Source organism: Pogona vitticeps, chromosome 1 (assembly GCF_051106095.1).
Source record: "Pogona vitticeps strain Pit_001003342236 chromosome 1, PviZW2.1, whole genome shotgun sequence".
Taxonomy (NCBI): Eukaryota; Metazoa; Chordata; class Lepidosauria; order Squamata; family Agamidae; genus Pogona; species Pogona vitticeps.
The window spans coordinates 164,317,449-164,343,211 of NC_135783.1; the positions used below are offsets into that span (position 1 = coordinate 164,317,449).

The window sequence follows — 25,763 nt, forward strand, 5'->3', positions numbered from 1 at the left end:
CCCTCCACCCATCTCTCTCTCTCTCAATGATCCTGCAGTCCTCCCCTCCCCCCTCCCAACTCCCATTGCAAAAGCAAAACAGCTCTCTTCTCGCGAGAAGAGAGTATGAGTGGCACATAGACATATAGCTATGCAGGAGAATGTAGAGTAGTCCCATGCTGGAGAATATGGAGATTTCCTGCTCCCAATTTCAACCCAATGAGGACACATCCTGGGGTGGGGGAGGGAACCATGGCTCCTTAAGAGGCCGGGCGCTTTTGCTTTCAGTTTTATTTTTGCTGGAGACATTTTTAAAAAAGGCGTTCAAAATACAAGCTTCATGACCCCACAGGCACGCAGGTAATAAAGCAATCCAAGTCTGTGGGTATATTTCTTTTGGGTTTGTACGCGAGCAAGTGCCTAGTTTAAATTTGTTAACATAAATTGCAAGGCTATAGTCCGGTCATGCTGACTGATGAAATTTTTGACTCACTAGTGAGACTTTAAAAATTTTCAAGCCCTGGTCATTCAGTAAATTTTAAGTCAGTTCAACTGAATTGACTCAGTAATTTGCTACTTTGAGAATCCTAAGCAACTTCATTTTCAGAATTTTGTTAAAAATGAGAAATTGTTCATCTTCCAGATTCTCAAGAAAAGATTATCACCAATTGTTTGTTCATTTTCTTGGTAATCCTTACTGTAAAGTCTCTTCACTCTGTCAGTAAGTTTGCAAACTTGATGAACTCAGCAGTTTCTTGTTGAAACCAAACTAGGTGTATCCTTTACCCACATCAAAATTTGTACATAAGGGCATTACTGATGTTCTGTTTTGAGAAGCCATGTTCTACAACGGTAAAGGATAGATTTTCTATTGTAAGCAGAAACCTCACAACATAAGATGAACACACTAACAGGACCCATAGAAAAAATAATTATATTGCGAATATTACTGGCAATTCTTAATTACAGATGCACTTTCACTAAAACACTCCACATTCTACACAGCACTACAACCTGTTTGAAATGTTACACAGACCTAACCGGTGTAGTTCACACCACTACAACAACTTCCTAAATTCAGTTTCAATCTGAAGAACCACATGCATTCTAAACTAGTTACCACATATCATTTCGTACAAAAAGAAAAAAAAGACTTAAAACCCCATTGCATTAAGTGGATGGGCATAAACAAATCTGGTCTAGATCCAGGACTCATCTCTGAAAGCGAGAGCCACTAACTCTGGGAATGAAACCAAATAAAAACATGGTTCTGTTCTCCAGAAGTATCACTGGGTAATTAAACACATTGTTGAACATATTTTTCATTGCAGATATCTATTTCATTATAATACCACTTCCAAGGTACTGGAATTTTCTTACAGCCTTTGCACTTCTAGCAACACCCAATAGTCCAGCCATTCCATCAAAATTCTTTTGTGCCGGCAGTTTTCCCATTCATTTAGCACTTTGGGTCCTTTATTAGAAAAACACCAGCCTAAATTCTGTACAGGGTAGCTGTTCAGATAAAGTGTCTTGAGATCTAGAGCAGTGGTTCTTAACCGTTTTGAAAGAAACGCCCCCTTGAGCCATTGAGGAAGTTATCATCGCCCCCCTCCCCGCGGTGATGATATCTTTCTTATTTATTTGTTTGTTTATTTATTTGTTTGTTTGTTTGTTTGTTTATGACACTTAAATCCAATGACCCCTGAAAACAAAATTCAATTCCAAGAAAATGAAATGCCCCCCAAAAAGTAACATTTAATGATTTAGTTGCAAGCGAATTTTAAGACACAAAAAGAAATATAAAAAGGGCATAAAAACAAACCACAATGCAGGAACTAAGAATTTCAAGACGAAAACTTTGAAAATAAATTAAGATTGGAGGAAAATATATATTCATGCACACCGTAAAAAGGCTGCAGCCATCTTAACAGGTTTGGCTTGCTCCAGCGCCCCCCTACCGCCCCCTTCTGCTCCAGCGCCCCCACACCGCCCCTTTTCATTCTACCGCCCCCCTGAAAAATGAAATCGCCCCCTGGGGGGCATTATTGCCCACGTTAAGAACCACTGATCTAGAGAATCTAGTCATTCTTTCTTAGATGCATTCTTGGAGTGCCTAAATGTACAACAAATGCAGTTTTCTGTTTGGTAAATGTTCAATCATGTTGTATCTTCTATAGCATGGTCTTCAATCTTTTCCAAATGGATCAAATGTTACTGCAGAAAAGAGACTCCCAATTACTGCACAATGAGTATAGAAACATTAGTAATTGTTTATTCTGAATGTTTATAACTAAGGTTTTCCCCAGTGGAATTTCTTCCCTTGGTAAAAAATGAGCTATAACATTATTTCTCCACACATATGATTCTGATTATCAGGACCTTGTTGTGTTGGCATCTAAATGTGTCCTCTTGTTTATTCTGGCACTGTTTCTTCACCTGGAAGCCACTTATTTAAGAGATGCGGTGATTACTAACAACTTACTAAATGCAAGAAACAAAAATTAGACAGGTACAGTATCTACCTACACGTTAAGCTCCATCCAGTTCTTTTACTATAATTTTCCTTCCTCAAAGAAAGTCCTCAACCTTAAGCACTTTTACCATAGATCTATACCAGTGATGGCAAACCTTTTTGAGGGGGAGGGATAGAAACCAGTGGCTGTTGTGCCACCCAGAAGACCGTAACCGGAAGTTGCAGTTGCAGGGGGAATCATGGCGACTGACGCAGAACAGGAAGAGAAAGGGGGAATCCCGGCTGCAGCCACTTTTATCCCCAAGGGCAGGTGACAGGGCCACTAACTTGTCGTGTGCCAGAAGAAAGGGCTTTGGGTGCCACAGGTTCACCATCACTGGTCTATACTGATAAATAACCCCATGAATGTTATTACTTCAAGGGGAAGAAAGAAAAGAATACCAATGGCAACCCTTTCTCTTACTGAGGTACTATGATTATTCATTCACAAACACCTTCACAGCTGTTTGGATACTACCCAGTCATGCTGTGGAAAAGAAATACCCAGTGAATAATACATTCTAACAACTTTTTATCACTGCAAATTTAGCACCCACTACTGGTACTATATACTACATACCCCAGTGCCTTGGGGCAGGGCTTGCTTCTTTGTTTATTTTTGGTTTGTTCGTTTTTGAAAGCCCCAGCGCCTTCCGATGGGACTTTCTGTATGTATATATAAATGATGGAATGGATGAATCGTGTTCCAATGCATTTCAGTGGGAAATGGTGCTTCGATTTCTGACCATTTCGAGTTGCGTCCATCTTCTGGAATGGATTATGGTCGTAAATCAAGGCAGCACTGTATATAACATAAAAATGACTTGAAGGAGGGAGGTGAGGTACATATCTTGTCCATTCATTTGTTTCAAAATATAAGGAAGCACATATATAATTGATTAAAGCATTTGCATTATTAATTCAGTGTCACTATAAGAGCACTGAAAAATACTTAAGCTTCTCTTCAAGCTGACTTGTTTCCAACGTCCAATGAAAACACCACCCTCCACAATCCCTGTCCTTCCAATCAAATGTAAAGCAAACAAAACTCATACTGACAGGTATGCCTCATAAAAATGAGAAAGAGTATACTGTTGCTACTTACCATTGACTCCCCCCTCCCAACTATTCCTCTACATTTTATCATACCCAGCACCACCACACAAATCTTGAAATTTGCTGTCACAGTTTGGAAAGCCACTCTAATATTTTTCAGGGGAAAATAAGATCACAAACTATGTTACTCAGTACTTGTGTGTGTGTGTGTGCGCGCGTTCGTGTGCACGCATGTATGTGTGTGCAGTTACACACACACACATACACATAAATACATTACACATCTAATGCCTATAACATTGTAGAGAATCATGCACTGTGCCTCATACGTTCAACAAGAAACAACCAATATATGTTCAGAGTTCATATACTTTCAAGCCCTGATAAACATTCTCAACATATTCAAGAATTTACATATGAATGCCTGTATGTACCTGTAATGCATTATCTATTAGTATTTGTTGTTGTTGTTTACTCGTTAAGTCATCTCTGACTCTTCGTGACCCCATGGACCAGAGGACGCCACGCCCTCCTGTCTTCCACTGCCTCCCGGAGTTGGGTCAAATTCATGTTGGTAGCTTCAATGACAATGTCCAACCATCTCATCCTCTGTCGTCCCCTTCTACTCCTGCCTTCACACTTTCCTAACATCAGGGGTTTTTCCAGGGAGTCTTCTCTTCTCATCAGATGGCCAAAGTATTGGAGCCTCAGCTTCAGGACCTGTTCTTCCAGTGAGCATTCAGGGTTGATTTCCTTCAAAATGGTTAGGTTTATTCTCTTTGCAGTCCAGGGGACTCTCAAGAGTCTCCTCCAGCACCACAATTCAAGAGCATCAATTCTTCGGCGGTCAGCCTTCTTTATGGTCCAGCTCTCAACTGCCATACATTGCTGTTGGAAAAACCATAGCTTTAACTATGCAGACCTTTGTCGGCAAGATGATGTCTCTGCTTTTTAAGATGCTGTTGAGGTCAATTTCCTCCCAAGAAGCAGGTGTCTTTTAATTTCATGGCTGCTATCACCATCTGCAGTGATCATGGAGCCCAAGAAGGTGAAATCTGTTACTATCTTCCCCTTCTATTTGCCGGAGGTCATGGGACCAGTGGCCATGATCTTAGTTTTTTTGATGTTGAGATTCAGACCATTTTTTACACTCTCCTCTTTCACCATCATTAAGAGATTCTTCAATTCCTCCTCACTTTCTGCCATCAGAGTGGTGTCGTCTGCATATCTGAGGTTGTTGATATTTCTTCCGGCAATTTTAATTTCGGCTTGGGATTCATCCAGTCCAGTCTTTCGCAGGATTTATTCTGCAAATAATATAAATAAGCAAGGCGATAATATACAGCTTTGTCATATTCCTTTCCCAATTTTGAACCAATCAGTTGTTCCACATCTAGTTCTAACTGTTGCTTCCTGTCCCATACATAGATTTCTCAGGAAGTAGATAAGGTGGCCAGGCACTCCCATTTCTTTAAGAACTCGCCATAGTTTGCTGTGGTGCATACAGTCAAAGGCTTTGAAGCAGAAGTATATGTTTTTCTGGAACTCTCTGGCTTTCTCCATAGTCCAGCGCATGTTAGCAATTTGGTCCCGAGTTCCTCTGCCCCTTCGAAATCTAGCTTGTACTTCTGGGAGTTCTCGGTCCACATACTGCTGAAGCCTGGCCTTGGAGGATTTTGAGCATAACCTTGCTAGCGTGTGGAGTGCTATTTTAATCCCATTTCTGCAGTCCTTCTGCAACCACTGTCATGGGTCATTAACAATAATTAACAGTGGTCTTTCTGGTGTTTGTGGTCCTAATCTTTCTGGGGAAGGATGAAAGGGCAGCATGATAAATAGGAGACAGATTGTATTTGAGGCCTCCACCCCTGCTGAGTGAGGGGGATATATATCTTGATCACTCCGTATAGCGATGAAATCGCTTTGCGATGGTCCCTATGGAGAAAATTCGTTTTGCGGTGATCGCGGAAAGCAATCATCGCAAAGCCCCCATTTCCACACAGCTGATCAGCGGTTTCTAATTAGCCACCGGAAAAACAAAATGGCCGCCCGCTGTTTTGCCTCGCTTTAGAGGCACCGAAAATGGCCGCCCCTATGGAGGATCTTCGCTTTAAGGTTAGTTTTAAGCCCATAGGAACCCATTGAAGGGGTTTCAATGCGTTTCTATAGGCTTTTTAAAATCGCTTAGTGATGAAATTGCTTAGCAGTGATTTTTGCTGCAGATTAACATCGCTAAGCGAGGCACCACTGTGCGTGTGTGTGTGTGTGTGTGTGTGTGTGTGTGTGTGTGTGTGTTTGTGTATACTGGATGATTGAGAATCTTCACAGAGACAACAGCAAATACTTAGGTTAATGCCTTAGCTTGCCAAGAAGACTGGTGCCAGCTGCATTACAGCCATGTAAAAACTCAAGAGGCTTTTAGCCAAATTTTATATAAGATGGTAGTATGCAGAATTATGAATACTGGTTCTTCCTTCTTTCTCTAATCTGACTTGCAAAGATCTGGTAAATCTTCATTTATACGAACTCTGTTCTTTCTTTACATTATTATTAACAGTAGCTTTCAGAATGAACAACAGATGTTGGCATTATTTGCTCTCAGTCAGCAGCCTTAAAATATATGAAAGCATATATTTGCCAATTATTGTTTTACCTTTGCCATTGCATTCTTAAAGCATCAAATTCCTTGTAAAGCTGGACAACTTCTGGGATAAGGAAAATGACTCAGAGAAGCAGGTCTCCCTAGTGACAAGACCTTGAAATCAGTGAACTACAGTATCTGAGGGGAACAAGGACCATTTTTCAGATTTCTCAGCAGTGCAAGAGTCACATAGCCAAGGAAGTGTGGCGTCACCAAAGAGGCTAATTTTCATGTTCCTTTATTATTTTCATTACTGAAATTTTAAAATAAAGGTTGTAACAGTGGGGTTTTGATAAAGCCATAAAACTAGTTTAAGATTTAAAAAACTGCATTACAGTACTCTTAAAAACTATCTTGCACCTTCTACTGCCCACATTTGTTTTGTAATAATAGCAGTGTGGTGAGTTATGGTGTGCAGAATTGGCTGGATAGTTCAGTGAGTTAGGTTGTGTAGTCAGAGGTTGCAAGTTCAGTTCCCACTGTGCACCCCAGAGGAGTTGGCCTATGTGACCTTGGGCAAGCTATATAATCCGAGAAGGAAATGGAAAATCACTTCTAAGTATCCTCTGCCTAGAAAACCCTGAAAAGGGTTGTTGTAAGTCATAATTGACTTGATGCCACACAATTATTATATGGGGTGCAGGGGCACAATGGGAGCTAAAAACATGGCAAAATTGCTGCCATGCTCTCTACATAGCATAAAGCGATTTTCTGAGGGAAAAATATTATCGCAAAACTGTTGTAATTTCATTTGCAAGGTGGGGAATTCCAGGAATGCGAAGGACTACAAAATTGCTCCAAGGGCAACGTATACAGCATTACGTGTGTCACATGTCACCCTCCACTACTTTAAACTGATTCTGAAGCATACCTTCTTTGTATTTTCTCTTCCAACAGAAATACCCTGAGTACTCTGCTCAGTTCCCCTGCTGAGCTGTCTATCTACTAAGCTGAAAAAGGTAGATGACATTCAGCAGTACTATACCAACTAATTGTGCTGAATGTTGGGAGTAAATCCTGACAGCAGCTGAACAACCATCACTTGCTTTCACATGCATCATTCTCCAAATCAGGGAGAATTGTGAGGTGAACACTCTCTTCCCCCTCACAGTTTCACAATGGTAAGCTAACTCACCATTAGAGAAATGTCACAGTGAAACAGCCTGTAGGGGGAGGATTTCTATGACATGTCATATTTTTTCTGCAACCTATGTTTCAGCTTATGGGTGGGTTTTAACATGTTTATGAATAATCTGGTGAGAAAGGCCAGATTACTTATAAACATGTTTGAACTTTCTTATGGGTTCAATTGCAGAGTAAATGTGAAATGTCATAAAAATCCTCCCCCTACATGGTGGCCTAGGAAAACTTTGTATTAGACAATGTACATATTGTTGTTACATGCTATCCATAACTTCTGATTTATGGACACCACAGTAGGGTTCTCTGGACACATGCAATACCAATAACAACAATAATTATATGCAGACTCCAATTTAAGACAGCTTTTCAAGGTTTTCTAGGTATAGATGACTCAGAAATGACTTACCATTCCATTCTTCTGGAGCACTCTGAAACCATGTAAGTTGCCCAAGATCACACAGGCCAGCTTTTCTTCTACAAGCCAGAGTGGGGAATTGAATTTGTAACTTCTGGCTGAGCAACCATATGTTCCAGCTAACAGAGCTATCCAGACAGACACATAGACACAGGCCTATAAAACCCCAAATGCCACAATATCCAAGATATTATACATTTGCAGAAGAATTTATAAGTTTACAATTTTGATTGTTTGCTGAAATAATCATGATACTACACAAAATACTAGCCACAATTTGTTAAGATACGCTTTCTTGAGTTTCTGAACTTTACAGTGAATTAGAGAGGGTTCTAGAAAAGGGGTTCTGTAGGCCGTAGGGTACTCATTCATGTCCCACAGCCCTGAATGGGAAATCTTGGTAATCCTCTCTGATTCTAAAAGCACCTCAGAGCACTGCTGACATCCTTACTGCCTACTGTGATCAAATAAATTGTCTAAACTTTCAGATATGCCCAGCTTCTAACAGTCACATCCACCAAGCAAGCAGTGTAGAGTGTTTTAAAAAAAAAAATTATACAACATTGTGTTAACTGAAGAAACTGGTAAAAATTCCTGTCCAGTGCCCAAAGCACCGAGCTAATCCTAGAATATAATAGTTGGGTGGGATGCCAAGAGAGCAGCAATAAAGGACTCATTAGAAGTAAACCAGACATAAATAGCCTGCATCGGTTTCATCCTTGCCAACAGCATCTGGAATGACAGTGCCTTCTGAATTACTTGCACCCCAACTCAGGCCAGCCACAAACTTATCCACAACTGAGTCATTTGGAAGGTGCAGCATTAGGAATAGAAACTAATCTTGTATTTACCAATACGTATTTACATCTATCATTCATAATCCAGGAGACCACCTTACATGCTTCTTTGACAAATCACTATTGTACTAGTCAGATAATACTGCACCTCTATTCAAGAGCAGAATTTTTCTGTTCAGAAGAATACAAAAGACATGAATTGGCAAAAAATAGCCTAGCAAAACAGCATAGGCAGCTAAAGCAAGTGAGAGATACCCTACAGCAGAGATGTGGGGCAGAACATTTTCTGGATTTTTTTTCCTGAAGGTTTATTTTTCTGCAGAAAATTTTCCACACCAATCTGTCTATATTTGTCTACAGTTGTTTGAGCTGCTCTACTGCAGTCAATTTTGTTACGCAGACTAAACATATCTTTAAATTATACTTCAAATGCAAGCACTGACAAAGCCTAGCATTCCATTGTCCAATCTCCTGTGCACAATGCAGTTAGCTTCTGGTTGGGTCTGGACCAGACCTATAAAATGTATATTTGTCCTCTACTGCTTAACATTCTTCAATAACAAAATCAGTCATTACTTCGAACTCAATAAAATTTCCCAGTTCTACTTTTTCTAGAAAACCCACGTCATAGTCTACACTGTGCAAGGCATAACAAATAATCAAACTAATAATCAGCCAGTCCAGTCATTGCCATTTCAATATTCTGTAGCAACAATGTCTTGCAAATCATAAGATACTAACAACCAAATAACCCACTGCTAGAACTAGGTTAAAATTGTGATTCTAAGCATACCATGTCCAATTTTCAAGCATTTTTGTGTGGATTACAGAGTTTCTATTATTCTGTAATAGCATCTGTACAGCTTCCAGAAATGTATCCAGTTTAGATTTCCATCTTCCTTAACATCTGGTTTAACCCTCCCCACCCTAGCTCCACGGGATGCAGACTTGACGTACAACTTGCTGTCAAATCACACTTAAGTCACACCAGTGAATCGACTTGGACATGACTTGTGTGTTGTTGTTTTTAAATAACTTGGACTCAACATGTGACTTGGAGCCTTTTTTCTGAGTCAAGTCCTGTTGTTTTAGGTTTTTTAAAAAATTCTTCACTTATCTTTTAAAAAGCTCCATTTTCTGGCTGGAATCCTGAAGAGAAGCTGCTTCCGATTTGCACATGACCCCCCCCCCCGTCTTTGGCCAGGCTCCTCCCTCCCTCCATCTCTCTCTTCTCTCTCTCTGTGAGGGGGGAGGGAGGGAGAAAGGGGGGCTGCTTCTCCTAGACCAAGTAGGTGGAGCTACTAATGAACTCTTCGGCTATCTGCAAGTTTTTGCATCATTTTGGGGTGTGTGTGTGTGTGTGTGTGTGTGTGTGTGTGTGTGTGTGTGTGTGTGTGTGTGTGTGTGTGTGTGTGTGTGTGTGTGTGTGTGTGTGTGTGTGTGTGTGTGTAAATTTTGCATCATTTTGCAATGTGTGTCTGTGTGTGTGAGAGAGAGAGACTTCCTCTTGAGCTGCCCTCCTGCAAGACATGCATACACACTCTTTTTCTGAAAAATAATGCAAAAGCTTAAGAGACATAACCAAGACAGCAAAGGTTTAGCAGCACCTGCACCTACCTGATCACAGGGAAGCAGCTTCCACCGCTCCAGTCACTCAGTCACACGCAAGCATGCACACAAACAGCCAGCAGCAGCCTCTCTCCCTCCCCCAGTTTCTCACACGCACAAGCGCACACACATACTGCAGGGAAATTTCCCTCTGTTTGCAACAGATTAAACAAGAGGATTCCAGTCTAAAAATGGAGCTGTTTGAAAGATAAGTGAAGGAAGACCTTTTTTTGTAAATTTAAAAACTTTTTAAAAAGTTTTCAGGGGAAGGCATGAGGGGAACAAAAGTGAATGGTTCACAAGTCTCATACCTACACACACAAATCCCACAACACCATCCCACCATCTCCCTTTTTTGTGGGGGGGGAGGCTTCTTTTTCATAGGAACTTGAGACTGGGATTTGGGGCTTGATACCAAATACTTGGAACTTGACTCAACTTGCCAGTATCCCTGCTATCCCCCCACAAGAACAGGCTGTGCTGGCATTGGTCAGCACCGAAGGGTCACCTTCCATACCCAAAATCAACTTTGTTTCACACAAATACGACAAAGCAGCCATATAACATAAGCCAAATCAGCTACTGGTGCACACTGGTTCAAAGACAGAGACCATCAGAAACTGAAAGGTTTATCACTAGCTAGCAAATTTCTTCTGGAGTTATTTAATTTAAAACTCAAGTAGCATTTTATTTAAATGAACAAAACTCATCAGTGTATTCTCGAAGGCTATCATGGCCGGGATCCAATGGTGGTTGTAGGTTTTTCAGGCTGTTTGGCCATGTTCCAAAGGTTTTTCTTCCTAACATTTTGCCAGTCTCTGTGGCTGGCATCTTCACAGGAACAGAGACAGAATTCTAACTCCTGTCCTCTGAAGATGCCAGCCACAGAGACTGGCAAAACGTTAGAAAGAAAAACCTTTGGAACACAGCGAAAGAGCCCGAAAAACCTACAACAACCAAAACTCATCAGACCATCCTATAACCTTTAAATTAATGTGCGGGGGTTCTCCAGCGAAGATTTGTTAGATGGTTTAGATAATTAACTTCTTTACACATCAAAGTCACATCACATGCATGTCCTATTTCCTTTCTTCCAGACATTAAAAAACTCAGCCAAAAGCAGAAGCACTCAAATCAATTTTCTCCAATAAATCCAACTAACATGAAACTCAAAACCTACTGTAATATTCAGTGGGTCAATATACTGCAGTTCTTCTTGCTTTGTATTTGAATGCAGCTGCATGCCATATTCTGCAAAATGAATTCAGATGTTCAGATGGGATTGTAGATTATTTCAACATGCTGTAGTTTATACGTGAACCCCCTGTAAGAAGATGGTATTTGATTAACACTATTTAAAGCTATTAATTATGTAGTTCTAACTAAATCTACATATTTGCCAAATTCCTTTCTACTAGAACAAAGTCTGGTATTCATAAAATAATTTTAAAGGAAAGGAAAATATCATTTAATTTTGAAAGGTTTTATTTATAGTAATCCACACAAAAACTATTACATAGTCAACAATTCAACATATGCCACTTTGGACAGTGAAACTAGTTTAATCCCAAGCTCATATCGGGACATACACAATTAGCAATGCAATTGTTCTAAATTCTGGAGTAACTAAAATTGAATCTTCTCTAACTATAATTAAGAAAATGATATACCTTAATGTGACCAACAACTGCTTCAAAGCTGTGGTGTTGCTCAAACAGCAGTCAGAGCCCAAGTGAGAACATTATCCTCGCACTTTATCACCTTAAAATCTTCAACCATGAAGATGATAGTTTTCTCCTCAGAAATTCCTAGTTCCAGTAATCATACTTATCACAGAAATCTGTTTTAGGCAAATTTTAAAATAATTACTAAAATTTCACATCCTCCTTGGAATTTCTTCATCTGCCCATATTAGTTAGGGAATCAGTGCAACAGACACTGTATTGCTTACAGTGTGTTATTTAGATCAAGCATCTATTATCTTCAAGAAGTATTGAGGAGAGATCCTCTCCCCCTGCAGATGCTTTTATTCGCTCACAAGTAGGGAATCACTTCTCACTATCAACTGTCTTACCACTACAAAATCGCCCCTTTTTCTCTCAATTTTCACTCTTTTCAAAGACAATTTACTTTAATGAGAAGTATTTTTGTAAAATATTAAAATTGTAACTTCAGAATATTTTAAATCTTATCTGTTCTACACAGCAAGAAAGGTAAACATAGTTTTATACAGTACTTGCGAATATAAAGTGCACCAAACTTGTATGAAAATGTCTGTGTGTGGCATTTAAAAAAACACATCAGTTAATTAACCAAAATCACCAAACATTCCCTGAATTCCGAATCTGTCAGCTTCTCAAACATGTGTTTGTAGAAGCTTTACAAATAAGAATCATCAACAGCTATATATATTTACATGTGTGTGGTCTATTTTTTGCACTCAACCTCAGGCAATTTCTAATAAAGTAGAGCTATGCATGCTTATAAATGAGAATGAAGTCTGTCCTAATCCTTCTTGGGTTCATATTGGCCCTGGCATGTGGCAAAGAGAAACTTAAATTATTAGGGACATTAGTGCTCTTCCTTTTCGAATACCAAGTTATTAAATTCCACTTTTGTACAAAGAAGAACACTTAAATGCTAGGGTAATGCTAGAATCAGTACTAATCAATATTAAAAGGTGCTCATCTGTCTTCTCCAACACATTATCACACTTTCTCTATTCTGTGATACATATTGTGCATGGGTTTACTATTAGCAGCAGGTAAGAAAGCCTCAGTACTCACAAATTCTCAAAAAGCTTTAAAATTTCTAATAACTAACACTACCACACCTTTGACTGGCAGTGTCACAGTGCATTAAGAAATCTAAGAAATCTACCAAAGGTAGACCTCAGAATAAGAAAACACTTTGCTGCTACAGTATATCCGTATCTGACCTGTTATTTACTGCATGATACAAGAATTGATCTTCAGCTTAAACATTAATGTCTTCATTGTTTGTACATATATTTGCAGAGCAACAATGAGATTGAGGTCTTTTCCTGAATTCTGTTCATTTTATACAATTTTTACTGTGAAAAAGTACATGTTATCTCAGCTTGGATAACACGGGTTAATTGAATTAGTTTAGTAAAAATGTAAATATTGCATGTATAGTTTCATTCTACATAACTAGGTTCTATCTCATGCTGAATATCCTTTGAACAACAAAGTATCTTAAACAGAATCACAGAATCGTCATAGGGTTGGAAGGGACCTTGGAGGTCTTCTAGTCCAACCCCTGCCCAAGGCAGGAGAACTCATACCATCCCAAAAAGATGGTTGTCCAATCTTTTCTTGAAAACCTCCAGCAACGGGGGGACCCACAACATCGGGAGGCAAGCTGTTCTATTGCTTAATGGTTCACTGTCAGGATATTCTTCCTTATTTATAGGTTGGATCTCCCTCTGACGAGTTTCCACCCATTGGTTCTTGTCCTACCCTCAAGCACAATAGAGAATAGATCAATGCCCTCTTCCCTGTGGCAACCCTTCAGACTGCTATCATGTCTCCAATAAGTCTTCTCTTCGTTAAGCTAAACATATCTAGTTCTTTTAGTCATTCTTCATAGGATTTAGCCTCCAGTCCCCTTATCATCTTTGTTGCTCTACTTAGGTTATTGGATTGTGGCATAACTCAAAGGACAATTGGCAAGACTAATAATGAACATCATGGACATGCAGTCTTACCCTGTTTCCTCAAAAATAAGACCTAACCTGAAAATAAGCCCTAGTAGGATTTGTCAGGATGCTTGAAATATAAGCCCTACCCCAAAAATAAGCCCTAGTTAAGTGAAACCCTGCCCTCCACCATTGTTCAGCAACCAGAAGATGATGACGTGACTGTAAAATAAAACATCCCCTGAAAATAAGCCCTAATGCGTTTTTTGGAGCAAAAATTAATATAAGACCCTGTCTTATTTTCGGGGAAATACGATAGAAAACAGGATACTGCTTGGAAACGTCTTGCTGGCGAGACATAGCTCAGACTTCCAATGCACTCATAACAGTTATTATACTACCCAAGATTGCTGGTACTTCACTAACATCTGTGTTTGTTGCTATATCGCCTGGTTAGCAATGTTTAAGCAGATCCTCAACCCATGCCTACAAATGTGACCATTACCTGAAGACTTCAGTCATGATGCATATGCACTAGTCCACAATGAAGTAGCATGTTATAGGTTGTTTTGTTGTTGTTTAGTCGTTAAGTCATCTTCGACTCTTTGTGACCCCATGGACCAGACCACGCCAGGCCCTCCTGTCTTCCGCTGCCTCCTGGAGTTGGGTCAAATTCATGTTGATAGCATCAGTGACACTGTCGATTGATCTTGTCCTCTGTTGTCCCCTTCTCCTCTTGCCCTCACACTTTCCCAACATCAGGGTCTTTTCCAGGGAGTCTTCTCTTCTCATGAGGTGGCCAAAGTATTGGAGCCTCAGCTTCAGGATCTATCCTTCCAGTGAGTACTCAGGGTTGATGTCCTTCAAAACACATGTTTCTTCTCTTTGCAGTCCAGAGGACTCTCAAGAGTCTCCTCCAGCACCACAATTCAAAAGCTGTCGGCCTTCTTTATGGTCCAGCTCTCAACTTCCATACGTTACTACTGGAAAAACCATAGCTTTGATTATGTGGACCTATGTTGGCAAGGTGATGTCTCTCCTTAATAGTTTTTAATTCAGACTAGTCACCACCTTTTTTTTTCTTGAAGCAGATCCATCTCTCCTGGAACAAGTTCTAGTAAAGCAACATCTTAACCACCTCTAAGAGAGGGAGAGGCAGGGAAAAGAAGAAAGAGCGTGTGTAGGGTGGTATATTTTCAGAACTGTCACCTCAATACACCCCAAGCACAGCTACATGTGCACAGATTGACACAGCCCTGTCTACACCTTGATTCTCACTATGAAGCTGATCATTTATTAGGAAATACAGAAAGCCCTTTTGAGCACAGACCTACTTGTAGAGGCCTTCTTGTCAGGATCACAAGATAGGGCCTTCTCTTTCTCTCCCAACATGTGGAATGCTCTCCCTTTAGAGTGACAACTGACCCAGATCACTCTGTTCCTAGTAATTAAGTCAAGACACACCTCTTCACCTAGCATTTGAACCTGAAATTAGTGTTTTATTGTAATATTAGCATTTTTAAATTGTTTTATTGCATTTTGTGGGTTACTGATTACTTTTTTATGCAATGTCTTTGTAGTTTTTAGTAGAAGAATGACATAAAACAATCATTCAATAAAATTAACCTTTCAAGTATCAGGTGCTTGACAGTAGGCAAGAGATAACCAGTGTTAGTTATTAGTGTTAGTGATCCACTTTACACTCAATGCAGCTCTGCAGCTGAACAGGGATAACTGCATAAAATGGTTCACCCTAAATCTAAATGTATCTGGCCAGATGATGTTCTTTCCAGGAAATACATCCTAGAAGAGGTCTGATGGAAGCAAAATGCACAAGAAAGTACTCTGCACGTGCTTTGTCTAACTGTGAAAAAAGAACTGGAGAACTGAGATAATTTTAGACAATGGGGCTATGGACTTAATGAGATCAATTAAGATTTCATTTGCCATTACATTTTGTCTGGAACGCTATACGGTCTTCCTCTCCCCCCCCCTTTGCATTGGAAACTTATATATATTTAAATATATCACCTGTATTAAATGCTGAGAGAGAGAGAGAGAGATTACACACACAAAGAGATATATAGACACGCAGAGACAGATATAATAAAGCACTGGTCAAATTAATTTAAATAAGGAAATGCATGAGACTACAACACCCCTCCCGTTCATTTCAATTATGGATGGAGGAGACTGTGGGCCCTCAAGTGGTACAGGAGTCCCACTCCCATCTATCCCAACCAGCATGAGCCATAGTCATGGATAGAGGTGGGGTTATTCATATACGGATATCCCTGTGCAGCTGGAGTTAACATGGATTCACCCCCTGGGGCTGGACTGTCTACTCATGCATCCAGCAACAGCCTTGCTTATCCTTCCAATCATTCTTAATCACTACTCAGCTAGCCACTCCAGGCAAGGGGAGGGAGGATGAGTCTCCCTGCATGGCTGCCAAGTGGCCAGCCGACCAGGATGAGAGCAGAGCTTCAGGAGTGATTGGAAGGATGAGTGTGGCCGTTGCCGCTGGACGCATGAGTGGACCGTCATTAATTCCAGCTGCACAGGGATATTCATATTTCTATATGAATACCTCCATCTCTAGTCATGTATTATTACTCTGGAGCCCAACCATATGTGGTCAGCTGCTGCAATAAGTAATGTAGAGGCAGAGTTGTCCAGTATTTTACATGTACAGTGGTGCCCCGCATAACGAGCAATTCGTTTAACGACAAATCCGCATAGCGATGAGGTTTTTGCGATCGCAAAAACGATCGCATAACGATGTTTTCAATGGCAAAACATCGCTTTGCGATGATCGGTAAGCGTTTTGCTTAACAATTATCACATAATGATCTTTTAAAAACAGCTGGTCGGCAGTTCCAAAATGATCACCGGGAAAAAAAAATGGCTGCCCACAGTGTTTTCGCGCTTTCCTCACTTGCCGGGCAGCGAAAATGGCAGCCACATGGAGGATTTCCGCAGAACGTTGAGTTTTTTGCCCATAGGAACACATTGAAGGGGTTTCAATGCGTTCCTATAGGCTTTTTTGCCCCGCATAGCGACGAATCCATATAGAGAATCCGTATAGCGACGATTTTTTTGGAACTGATTATTGTCGCTATGCAGGGCACCACTGTACAACAGAAAGGAGAACTGCAAAAATATGTACCTCAGATATTCCATCTCTTCCTGAAGCAAATCAGGGAAAAATACAGTGGTGCCTCACTTAACGACGATAATCCGTTCCAGGAAAATCGCCGTTAAGCGAAAACATCGTAAAGTGAAATTTAAAACCCCATTGAAATGCATTGAAACCCGTTCAATGCGTTCCAATTGGGTAAAAACTCACCATCCAGCGAAGATCCTCCATACGGCAGCCATTTTTGCTGCCTGTATAGTGAGGAATCCGTCCCTAAGCACAGTGAGGAGCCATTTTAAGCACCTGGCAGCCATTTTGAAAACCCAACCATCAGCTGCTTTTGATCATCGTAAAGCGAAAATCAGTTCCCGAAGCAGGGAACCGATCATCGCTAAGTGAAATTCCCCCATTCAGACCATCGTTTTGCGATCGCAAAAAGATCATCGTAAAGCAGATTCGTCGCAATGCGGGGCAATCGTTAAGCAAGGCACCACTGTACACAAAAATACAAAGCCTTATTTATGTAATGCAGCCATCATAAAACTATAACATTTTTGTGCCTAACCAGTGGAAAGAATGTAAAAAAGTAAACTCTCATGCTGCATTTTTACATTAATACAAATTAGAGGAGGAAATTGGGCATACAGTGGTGCCCCGCTTGACGACGATAATCCGTTCCAGGAAAATCATTATTAAGCGATATTGACGTCAAGCGAAAAAAAAACCTATTGGAAAGCATTGAAAACCGGTCAATGTATTCCAATGGGGGAAATATCTCATCGTCCAGCGAAGATTGCCCATAGAGAACTGCTGATCAGCTGTTCAGAACTGCTGTAATGCGAAGCTTCCCTCCAGAAAGCAGCCATTTTGAGAAGGGAGGGAAGCCATTTTGCGGAACCGGAAAAATCATCATATAGCGAACAAACGGTTCGCGAAGCAGGCTCCTGATCAACGTGAAACGAAAAATCCCCATTAGAACCATCGTTTTGCAATCGCAATAGTGATCGCAAAAATGTCATCGTTAAGTGATTTCCATGCCATGTGGGGTAAGCGTCCAGTGGGGCACCACTGTATTCTTAGTTTGGGAGGAATTATGCTTTGAATTTATCTAAGCATGATGAAATACCAGTGTAACACATCTTTTCAGTTACACAGTGGACTTGCACTTTCTTCTCCTCTTGCAACCCCAGCCTCACTGGAATCTGCTCTAGAGAACTCCTCTAACTGTCCAGAGAAGATCTGGGGAACACATCATGTACTACAAAGTCAAGGAGGAATCCATATTGGATGTGGTGTCTGTTCCACTGGTGGGCAGACAACATGACTTCGCTCCCAAGATAAATCAAACCTTGGTCACATATAACACTTATCACCAAGTCAGGGATTACGTATTTTCCACAAGACAGGAAAGGATAGATTAAACATGCCACAGAATCAAATTTCCTTTGCCTTTAAATTAATGTCACAGTTATAACAATCTAAAGTGCTGTTTCAAGCAGCATAAGTACTAAACCAGTTGATGCTTATTTTGTATTTTTTTACATAATGTCCCTGCTATAAAAATATTTAACATTACTTTACAGTGTTCAACAAAATGTTATTTGACTGGTCAAATACCTAGCACTAAAAATATTGTGTGCAATCTTACGATAATCAGAGAAAGCCGGTGAGTTATGATGCTTTTGTAATCTTTGTGTGAAGTACAGCATCATTAAAAAATTATTAACTTAGACTTCTTCAGCAAAACAAAGCACAAGTAGAAGCACATGTCTAGCTAGTTTCATTCCCTATCCCAACTTGTACATTATATTACATTTCTCAATAGCAACCAACATTCCATCCAATTAATTTCTAGGGGATTATCACACTTCTTGGGTTTGGCCTTATGCCTTAATATGCCCCTTGGGGTGCATATAATCACCAAGAATGTCGTGCCTAGCATGTCTTATTGCTTTAAGAGATCATGCAGAAATACCATTAGCCTCAAATTCTTCATAAGATTATTATGCAAATATAATTGCTAAAACATGTGTAAGTTGACTAAATCACACATTGCTGCAGGATGACATGCAACTAATTGACTAATCACATTTCAGACATTTCCTCTGTGTTTTAATAAACCCACAAAAGTCATTCTTCTAATTTTGACGCTGATTTTACACAAGTTTCCACAAATCTTTACAAACCTTTAAGCAACAATAAAAACAAAAAGCAAATCACAGATTTTGTCTAGTCAAAATCTCAGCAAAACAAATACAAAGAATGATTAAACCAGTCAGCTCCATGGTTGAGAAAAGAACAAGCATGCAATAAACCCCAATGCAAGGTGAAAAGAAGTAGAAACACTTTATAAAAATGTCTCCTATCATAACTTTTAACATCAGAATCTAAGAAACAAGACAATGCTCAAAACAGGGAGCAAGAGAACCTTGTAGCTTTGCAGGAGGATTTCAAACAAGGTATTCCATAAAACACCTCATCAACTACATTCATTGCCCATTGCCATTAAACTCCAGCTGTAAACCACCAAGTTAGTTCAGACCTGGAAACATTCTGAGATCCGTGCCCTTAACAATGCACCTTTAATATTTCAACATTTGGCTTTAACACATTCTCAGATGTTTCCTTGTGGAATGCATAATGTGTTACACATATGCAATGTGATCTTTTCTTATTGTTGTAAACCATGTTTATGTAACTTCTGTAGTTTTAAAAAATATATACAAAATACTAGGTGAAATCCAGGAATCGGTGTGAAGGTGAGGGAGAAAATATAGTAACTGAAACCTTCTGAGTTGGTCTACATACAACACAGATAATTTGTTACCTCTTCAGTGGATGTAAGCTTTTGTTCCCTATAAGGAACCAGAAGCATTTATGCAACTATTTTAGTACAAGGTACTCTTTTCTACAGAAATAACAATCCAGGGTTATCATGTACAACTTCTCACACAGCAGTTTCTTCATAATATTTCTTATTCTCTATCGTACTCTTATGCTCCCATTTCACATGGGAGGCTGACAGAAGTTGCTCAAGGCCATCCTCAGAACCCAAGATTACAGTGGAATTTGAAATCCAAGCTCTTTGATATAAACCTAGAACATACGGTGCACATAGGATACTATAGGAAACTTTAAGTATCTTTCACTGTTACATATATGTCCACATTTCAGCACTTTTGTTATTTCAATAACTTACTTATCCAATGTTTTGCACACACTCTGAGATAAAAAAAACTAACACCACTGATCTCCCTCAATCTTTCAATTTCAGATTCTTGTAAGTAAACAGCTCTTGAAGAAATAAATGTTATGATCAGATATTTAATTGTAGAGATACACAGACTTGTCCATCTTCACAAGTTCAGCCTGGATCATGTATTTTAGAAGTGAAAAGCAAACACAACTGTTTAAAACAGAACACTGACATACATACTGCATGACAAATATATTAAAAAGTTACATACTGTGTGATGAAACTTATCAATAAACAAGGCAGTGGTAGTGTGTTAGTGAATGTTATGGGTATTTATATACAGTACCTGCTTACTATAATATTTCAATAAAAGAAATTAGCGGAGCCACCACTGAAAGTCACTTCTAAAATCAGATCACACCTGATCTTATGGGCAGGTATACTGGTACAGTAGCTGCAAATTCCAATAAACACAGGTTTTTCCCTACATTCTCTGTGTAGTATTATATTTGTGGAAAAAGAGGAGGATTGTTAAGAGGCACACAGGAAGTCATCATTATTGTTCCAACTCAGAAAGGCATTGCTCTGCAGGTAGCAAACGGAGCTCTCCCTAGAATATCAGAGCGGGGGAGGGAGGATTCAGTCTGACTCTCCTCGGGCCAGCCGTGAAACTCCCCAGGTGCTCTGACAGGCTCCCCACCTGCTTGCTCCCTCTTTGTCACTTCTGACTAGGGCAGGACCTCTAGAGCTTCATTCAGAGGGAGGTATTGAAACACACACACACCCCAAATGAGACGGGAGGTATTGATTCCCCCGTGCAATGTCCTCCTCCCCCCCCCCCGCCTTCCTTGAGCCACCGGGTGCACGTAATTGTGTTACAAAACTTATCACGGACAGCCAGGGCCAGAGTTCGACAGGAACGTCTGGATCCTCCACCACGCGGGGCCAGGAGCAAAAGCGCCCAGGCGCCACGCTTTGCTCCCAAGCCCCTTTGGTGGGTTCCCTTTTTGGGCCTCAGGGGAAGGAATCTGCCCAGACAGCGATCACGGACATTAGCAGGCCAACCTCACCAAGCGTGTCTTTTATTGAACATACTCGTGTCGCTTACGTTAAGTCTTTCGATCCACCTGGGAGAGGCCGCTCCTTTCTCCTTCCCCCTCCTGAGCCAAGAGGCTCCTGAGCCTTTCCTTTCCCCTCTTCACTAACCTCTTCCCTTCCTCAGCTAGTTAAGGCAGCGGCGGCATTGGGGCAGTGAGTGCTGCGGGGCTCTTTCCTCTCTGCTCGCTTGCAGCGGCTCCCGCTAGTGACTCACTCACAAGGCGCTCTCTCTCTCCCTCTCTCTCTCTCTCTCACACACACACACACAGGCACACACAAACACACGGGGCGCTGAGGTGTGTACACAGAGGAGGAGAAACTCCGCTTGCCCTGGACGGCCTCCTCCGAGAGCCAGAGAAGTCCAAGATGCGCCGCGAACAACAATCCCCGAGCAGGACGAGGGCGGAGGAGGAGAAGGCCCGGCTTACCACTTCCTCTTGCGCGAACCTCTCTCTCCCTCCTTCCTCCCCTCCCTCCCTGCCGCCGCTGCCGCCACGCGCCGAGCCGGGAGAGGGGGAGCCCGCGTGACGCCACGGCCAAGGAAAAGAGGGCGGGGCGCGGCAGCGGGGAGGGAGGGGAGGAGGGGCTCGGCCCGTTCCGCCACACCCCAGGACGAGCCGGGCAGCCATCTTCTGCGCGTCATGAGTGGCGGGGACCAAAAAAACAAAACGAAACACCTCCGCGCCGTCCATTTGCCGCCTGAAAGGGAATTTTATGAGGAGTGGCGGAAACAGGGCATGTGTTTAGGAGTTAGGAGGTGCCGGAGGAATCGGGCGAGCCACCGTCTCTCTTCGGTGTTTTCCTCAGCAGTCACCACCACGTGTGCTCGGACACGGCGGCGGGGGGGGGCGGCCCTGTTGGAGGCGAGGGCTCGGCGCTCAACGGCGGCCCCGCCACACGCAGGAGGGGAGAGGAAGGGACGAGGCGAGGCTGGCGGCGGGCCCAGGACGGCAGATGGTGGCCGGGCCTGTGGTGGCCCTCCTGGGTCAGGTCGTGACGGGGCCGGCATGCCTTGCTTCGGGAGGGCTGACTCGCCCTCGCTCTTCGAGCCTCTCTGGCTAAGTCTCTCCCTCCCCCCCCACACACACACACGTACACTTCTTGTCACTGCAGCCTCAGCAGCGGCGCGCGTCAGCTTGGCAACCTTTCGCCCCTGGGAAGAGAGCGCGACCCTGGCTGGCTGCAGTCTGCGCCTCTTCTCTTCCTCTCGCCCTCCTTCTGCTGCTGCTGCTTACCCTGCTGAGGCACACCGCTGGTCCGTCTCGTTTGCATAGGGCTAACTTTGGCTTGTCTTGAGCAGAGGTCTGTGTCCTAACCCTCACTGCGGAAAACTTTGGGGGCTGGATTGAGGACTCCTTGCCAGACAAAGCATGGACTACATAATGCCCAAGTTACAGACGCTTTCTCCTCCTAAAGGGCTGCCTTGGCTGTCAGAGCCTGGGAAGGCAGGTGAGCCGTAGACAGAACCGGCTGTGTCCTTTTCTCTCTTCCCTTCTTCTCGTCCACAAGAAAGTGCTGCAATTGTCAGCAGGTGTGGAGAAAAAGGAGGTGGGCAAAGCATTCAGACTGGCAACCACCTAAAACAGGCAACACTGAGCCCTAAGCGGAAGCTGCTGGGGTAGAGAGTGGCTTTCAGTTGACCAGAAGCTTTTCCTCTTGCAGATATTTTTCCCCTGGAAACAGCTGGCTCTTAAGCCAGACAAATGCATAAAACCGTTCCTTCTTGGTCTCACCTTTGCGTGCATCCTTATGCCGCCTTGGCAAGGATGAAGCCTGCTTTGTATAGAAAGGAAGAAAGCAAAGGTGCCAGGTGCTTGAGACTGAGTGGTGGGATGCTAAACCAGAGACTCAAATTTTTATTTATTGTACTTATATCCCACCCATCATGGCCACTACTGTGAGCAGCTTTATAAAAGAATGTATATTACAACCTTCATTCCAAAATAATGGAAAGTTGACAGAACACAAACCTTAAACATAAAATAATGTATCAATGACACCCCACACACCCACAGTGACAGCAAATCAATTGAAAATTATGTAGAATGGGTTGGAACATCTCACATGGGGAGGATGGACCTTGGTAATAGGCTTTAGGGAGAGACCATCCAACAAGTAATCCTTGGAAGAGTCAGGTAACGTGTTTGAAAGAGATGTGCATCATAAGAGATGGGAAAATAGCAATGCCTCAGGATTGTCTCAGAGAAAGGGCATGACTTTATTTAGCCAGGTCTGCAAACTTTCTTGGGGAGAAAAGGCTAATGATCATACCAAAGTCAAACTATAATTAATCCTAGAGCAGTGGTTCCCAACCTTGGGTCCCCAGAAATTTTTGGACTTCCAACTCCCAGAGGCCTTCACCACTAACTGTGCTGGCAAGGGCTTCTGGGAGTCACAGTCCAAGAAAATCTACCACTGTCCTAGATGTGGAAAAGATGTGATAAGGAATTATTTTGACTCTCTCAAGTCCATATTCTGGCTTGATTTAAACAAAGTACAAACATTTTTATACTAAGCAGATTCTTAACAGAGTAATCCTTATTTGGCAGCACTGAACACCGAAAGTTCATTTTTATTGTATAATGTTAGAAAGGATGTGATTAAGCTGACTGTCATGAGAATGCCCTGCATTTCCTACTATGCTACTGGTGTCTGCCTGAAATTTCTAGGTGGAGAAGACTGGCTTGACATTCATGATGCCACTGTTCTCTGGCCATTTCAGCGGTCCCACCACCACTTGTAATGGCTTGAGTCCCCTGCCTGCAATGAATGAGTAGATTTTCCTGGCACTAGTGACAGTCTGTGGACACCAAGCAGAGTCCTGTAGCTGCTCAGTTCTTGGCTTGTTAGGGTCATATTGCTAGGAAAGCCCACCTGCTCTTGAACAGAAGGCTGGCAGGGGCAGCAATGTCACCATTGGTGACCCCAAGTGCCAGCAGATTTTGAGGAGGAGGGGCAAGTAGCGTGTAAACCCTAATATTTTGAGGCAAAAGCTATTTGAGACACTTTATTGCTTTTACTTGGTAATTTAGATAAGAGGATGATGCAAGCATTCACCCTGAATAAAATTTGAAATCTAAATCTCGGCTTTGTACTAGTTTTAGAATTTTTTTTCCTTTTAATCCCACTTTGCTGGAGCTTGCTGGTTGAATTCCAAAGAATGCTAGGATATATCATTGCTTATGATGCAATGTTTCTTTCTTGCAGTCTCTATTTCATTTTTTCTGGGCAGTCAAGAGAAAAGGAGATGCATGTAAGCCGAATGTCCTGAGAAATATAGTGTTTGCTAGTTAATACTGACATTGTTCCTCTGTTTATCTGCAAGGAACACAGCATACGTGAGATCTCCCATCCCAATGTAACAGCACATTATAAATATTACCTAACCTCTTTGTCACACCTTTGCTATTTCATTCTCCCTACTGACATGCTGTGTTCCAGAGTGCTGCATTTTTGGGGAGTAGGGGGGGCGCTGTAATCTTTTGCAGCAAAAGGAACAGGACCTCTGGCACCTTACAGACTACTAAGTTATGTTTGCAACCCACTTCACTGAGGATGTTATATCAAGAAAAGATTAAGGGGAAAATCCATTATACAGCTGCAGCAACATTTGTTAGAAGACAAATTGTCTTCCAACCATGCAGTGAACTGTTGGAGAGTTTCATTCGGGGATGGGGAGCAAAACTCTCTCCCCCATTTTTACAACTTGCACATAGTGTGGAAATGTCAGATGCAACCATGGATCTACTTTTGAAATTTAATATTTTTGAAGGCAGCAGGGCCTTCCCCGTCACTCCATATAGCCTTCATTTTTTAGCCCATTATTTAATCTACTATGTAAAGATACAGTGTACTTCAGTATTAATAATTTATGTATTTGTAGCACATTAATAGGTAGTAAACAGTATACTAATATGTACCGTGTTTCCCAGAAAATAAGACAGGGTCTTATATCAATTTTTGCTTCAAAAGTGCAGTAGGGCTTATTTTCAGGGGATGTTTTATTTTTTTTCATGGACAATAATCTACATTTACTCAAATACAGTCACGTCGTCTTCTTCTGGTTGCTGCACAATGATGGAGGGTGGAGTTTCACTTAGCTAGGGCTTACTTTGGGGGTAGGGTTTATATTACAAGCATCCTGACAAATCATGCTAGGGCTTATTTTCAGGTTAGGTCTTATTTTCGGTGAAACAGGGTAGTTCAGTATTAATTGGACAGACATTTATCAAAATACAAAAGGAGTTTTCCTTTTTCAGCCTTTTCTTGAGCTACTAAATAATTCCAAACACACAAAGAGGCGGTAATATTGGGGAGCGGGGTGCACCATGGCCTGCTTTAAAGAATGGAAAACAATAGAAGCAATATTTGCTCAAGGTTGTCAAAATATCTAATGTACTTCTCCAGTCTATGTTGCCTTCTTTGGGAACACTGCTGAGGCTTAACAAGAAAGCCTTTCCTAGCTGGTATGTGGAATGTAACAGAGCATCAACACATAAACACAAAATGTTCCCG

The 25,763-nt window shown here is 41.6% G+C and overlaps 1 protein-coding gene across 22 annotated transcripts in view; it reads right to left on the bottom strand.

Moving 5' to 3' along the window:
• Positions 1–21,827, bottom strand: part of SUPT3H (SPT3 homolog, SAGA and STAGA complex component) — a 340,265-nt gene extending 318,438 nt beyond the window's left edge. For 2 of the 22 annotated variants that reach the window (XM_078378009.1, XM_078377982.1), the window contains exons 1-2: positions 21,578–21,673; positions 11,335–11,405 (exon numbers count right to left, since the gene is read on the bottom strand). In XM_078378009.1, coding sequence (XP_078234135.1) covers positions 11,335–11,397 — 63 coding nt within the window. In that variant the 5' untranslated portion in view covers positions 11,398–11,405; positions 21,578–21,673. Of the gene's footprint in view, positions 1–7,740; positions 9,825–10,163; positions 10,290–11,334; positions 11,479–11,824; positions 21,178–21,258 lie in introns of those variants that run through there. The other 20 variants (XM_073004398.2, XM_078377993.1, XM_078378007.1 and 17 more) reach the window with 19 other exon arrangements.
• Between the last annotated feature and the right edge of the window lie 3,936 nt (positions 21,828–25,763).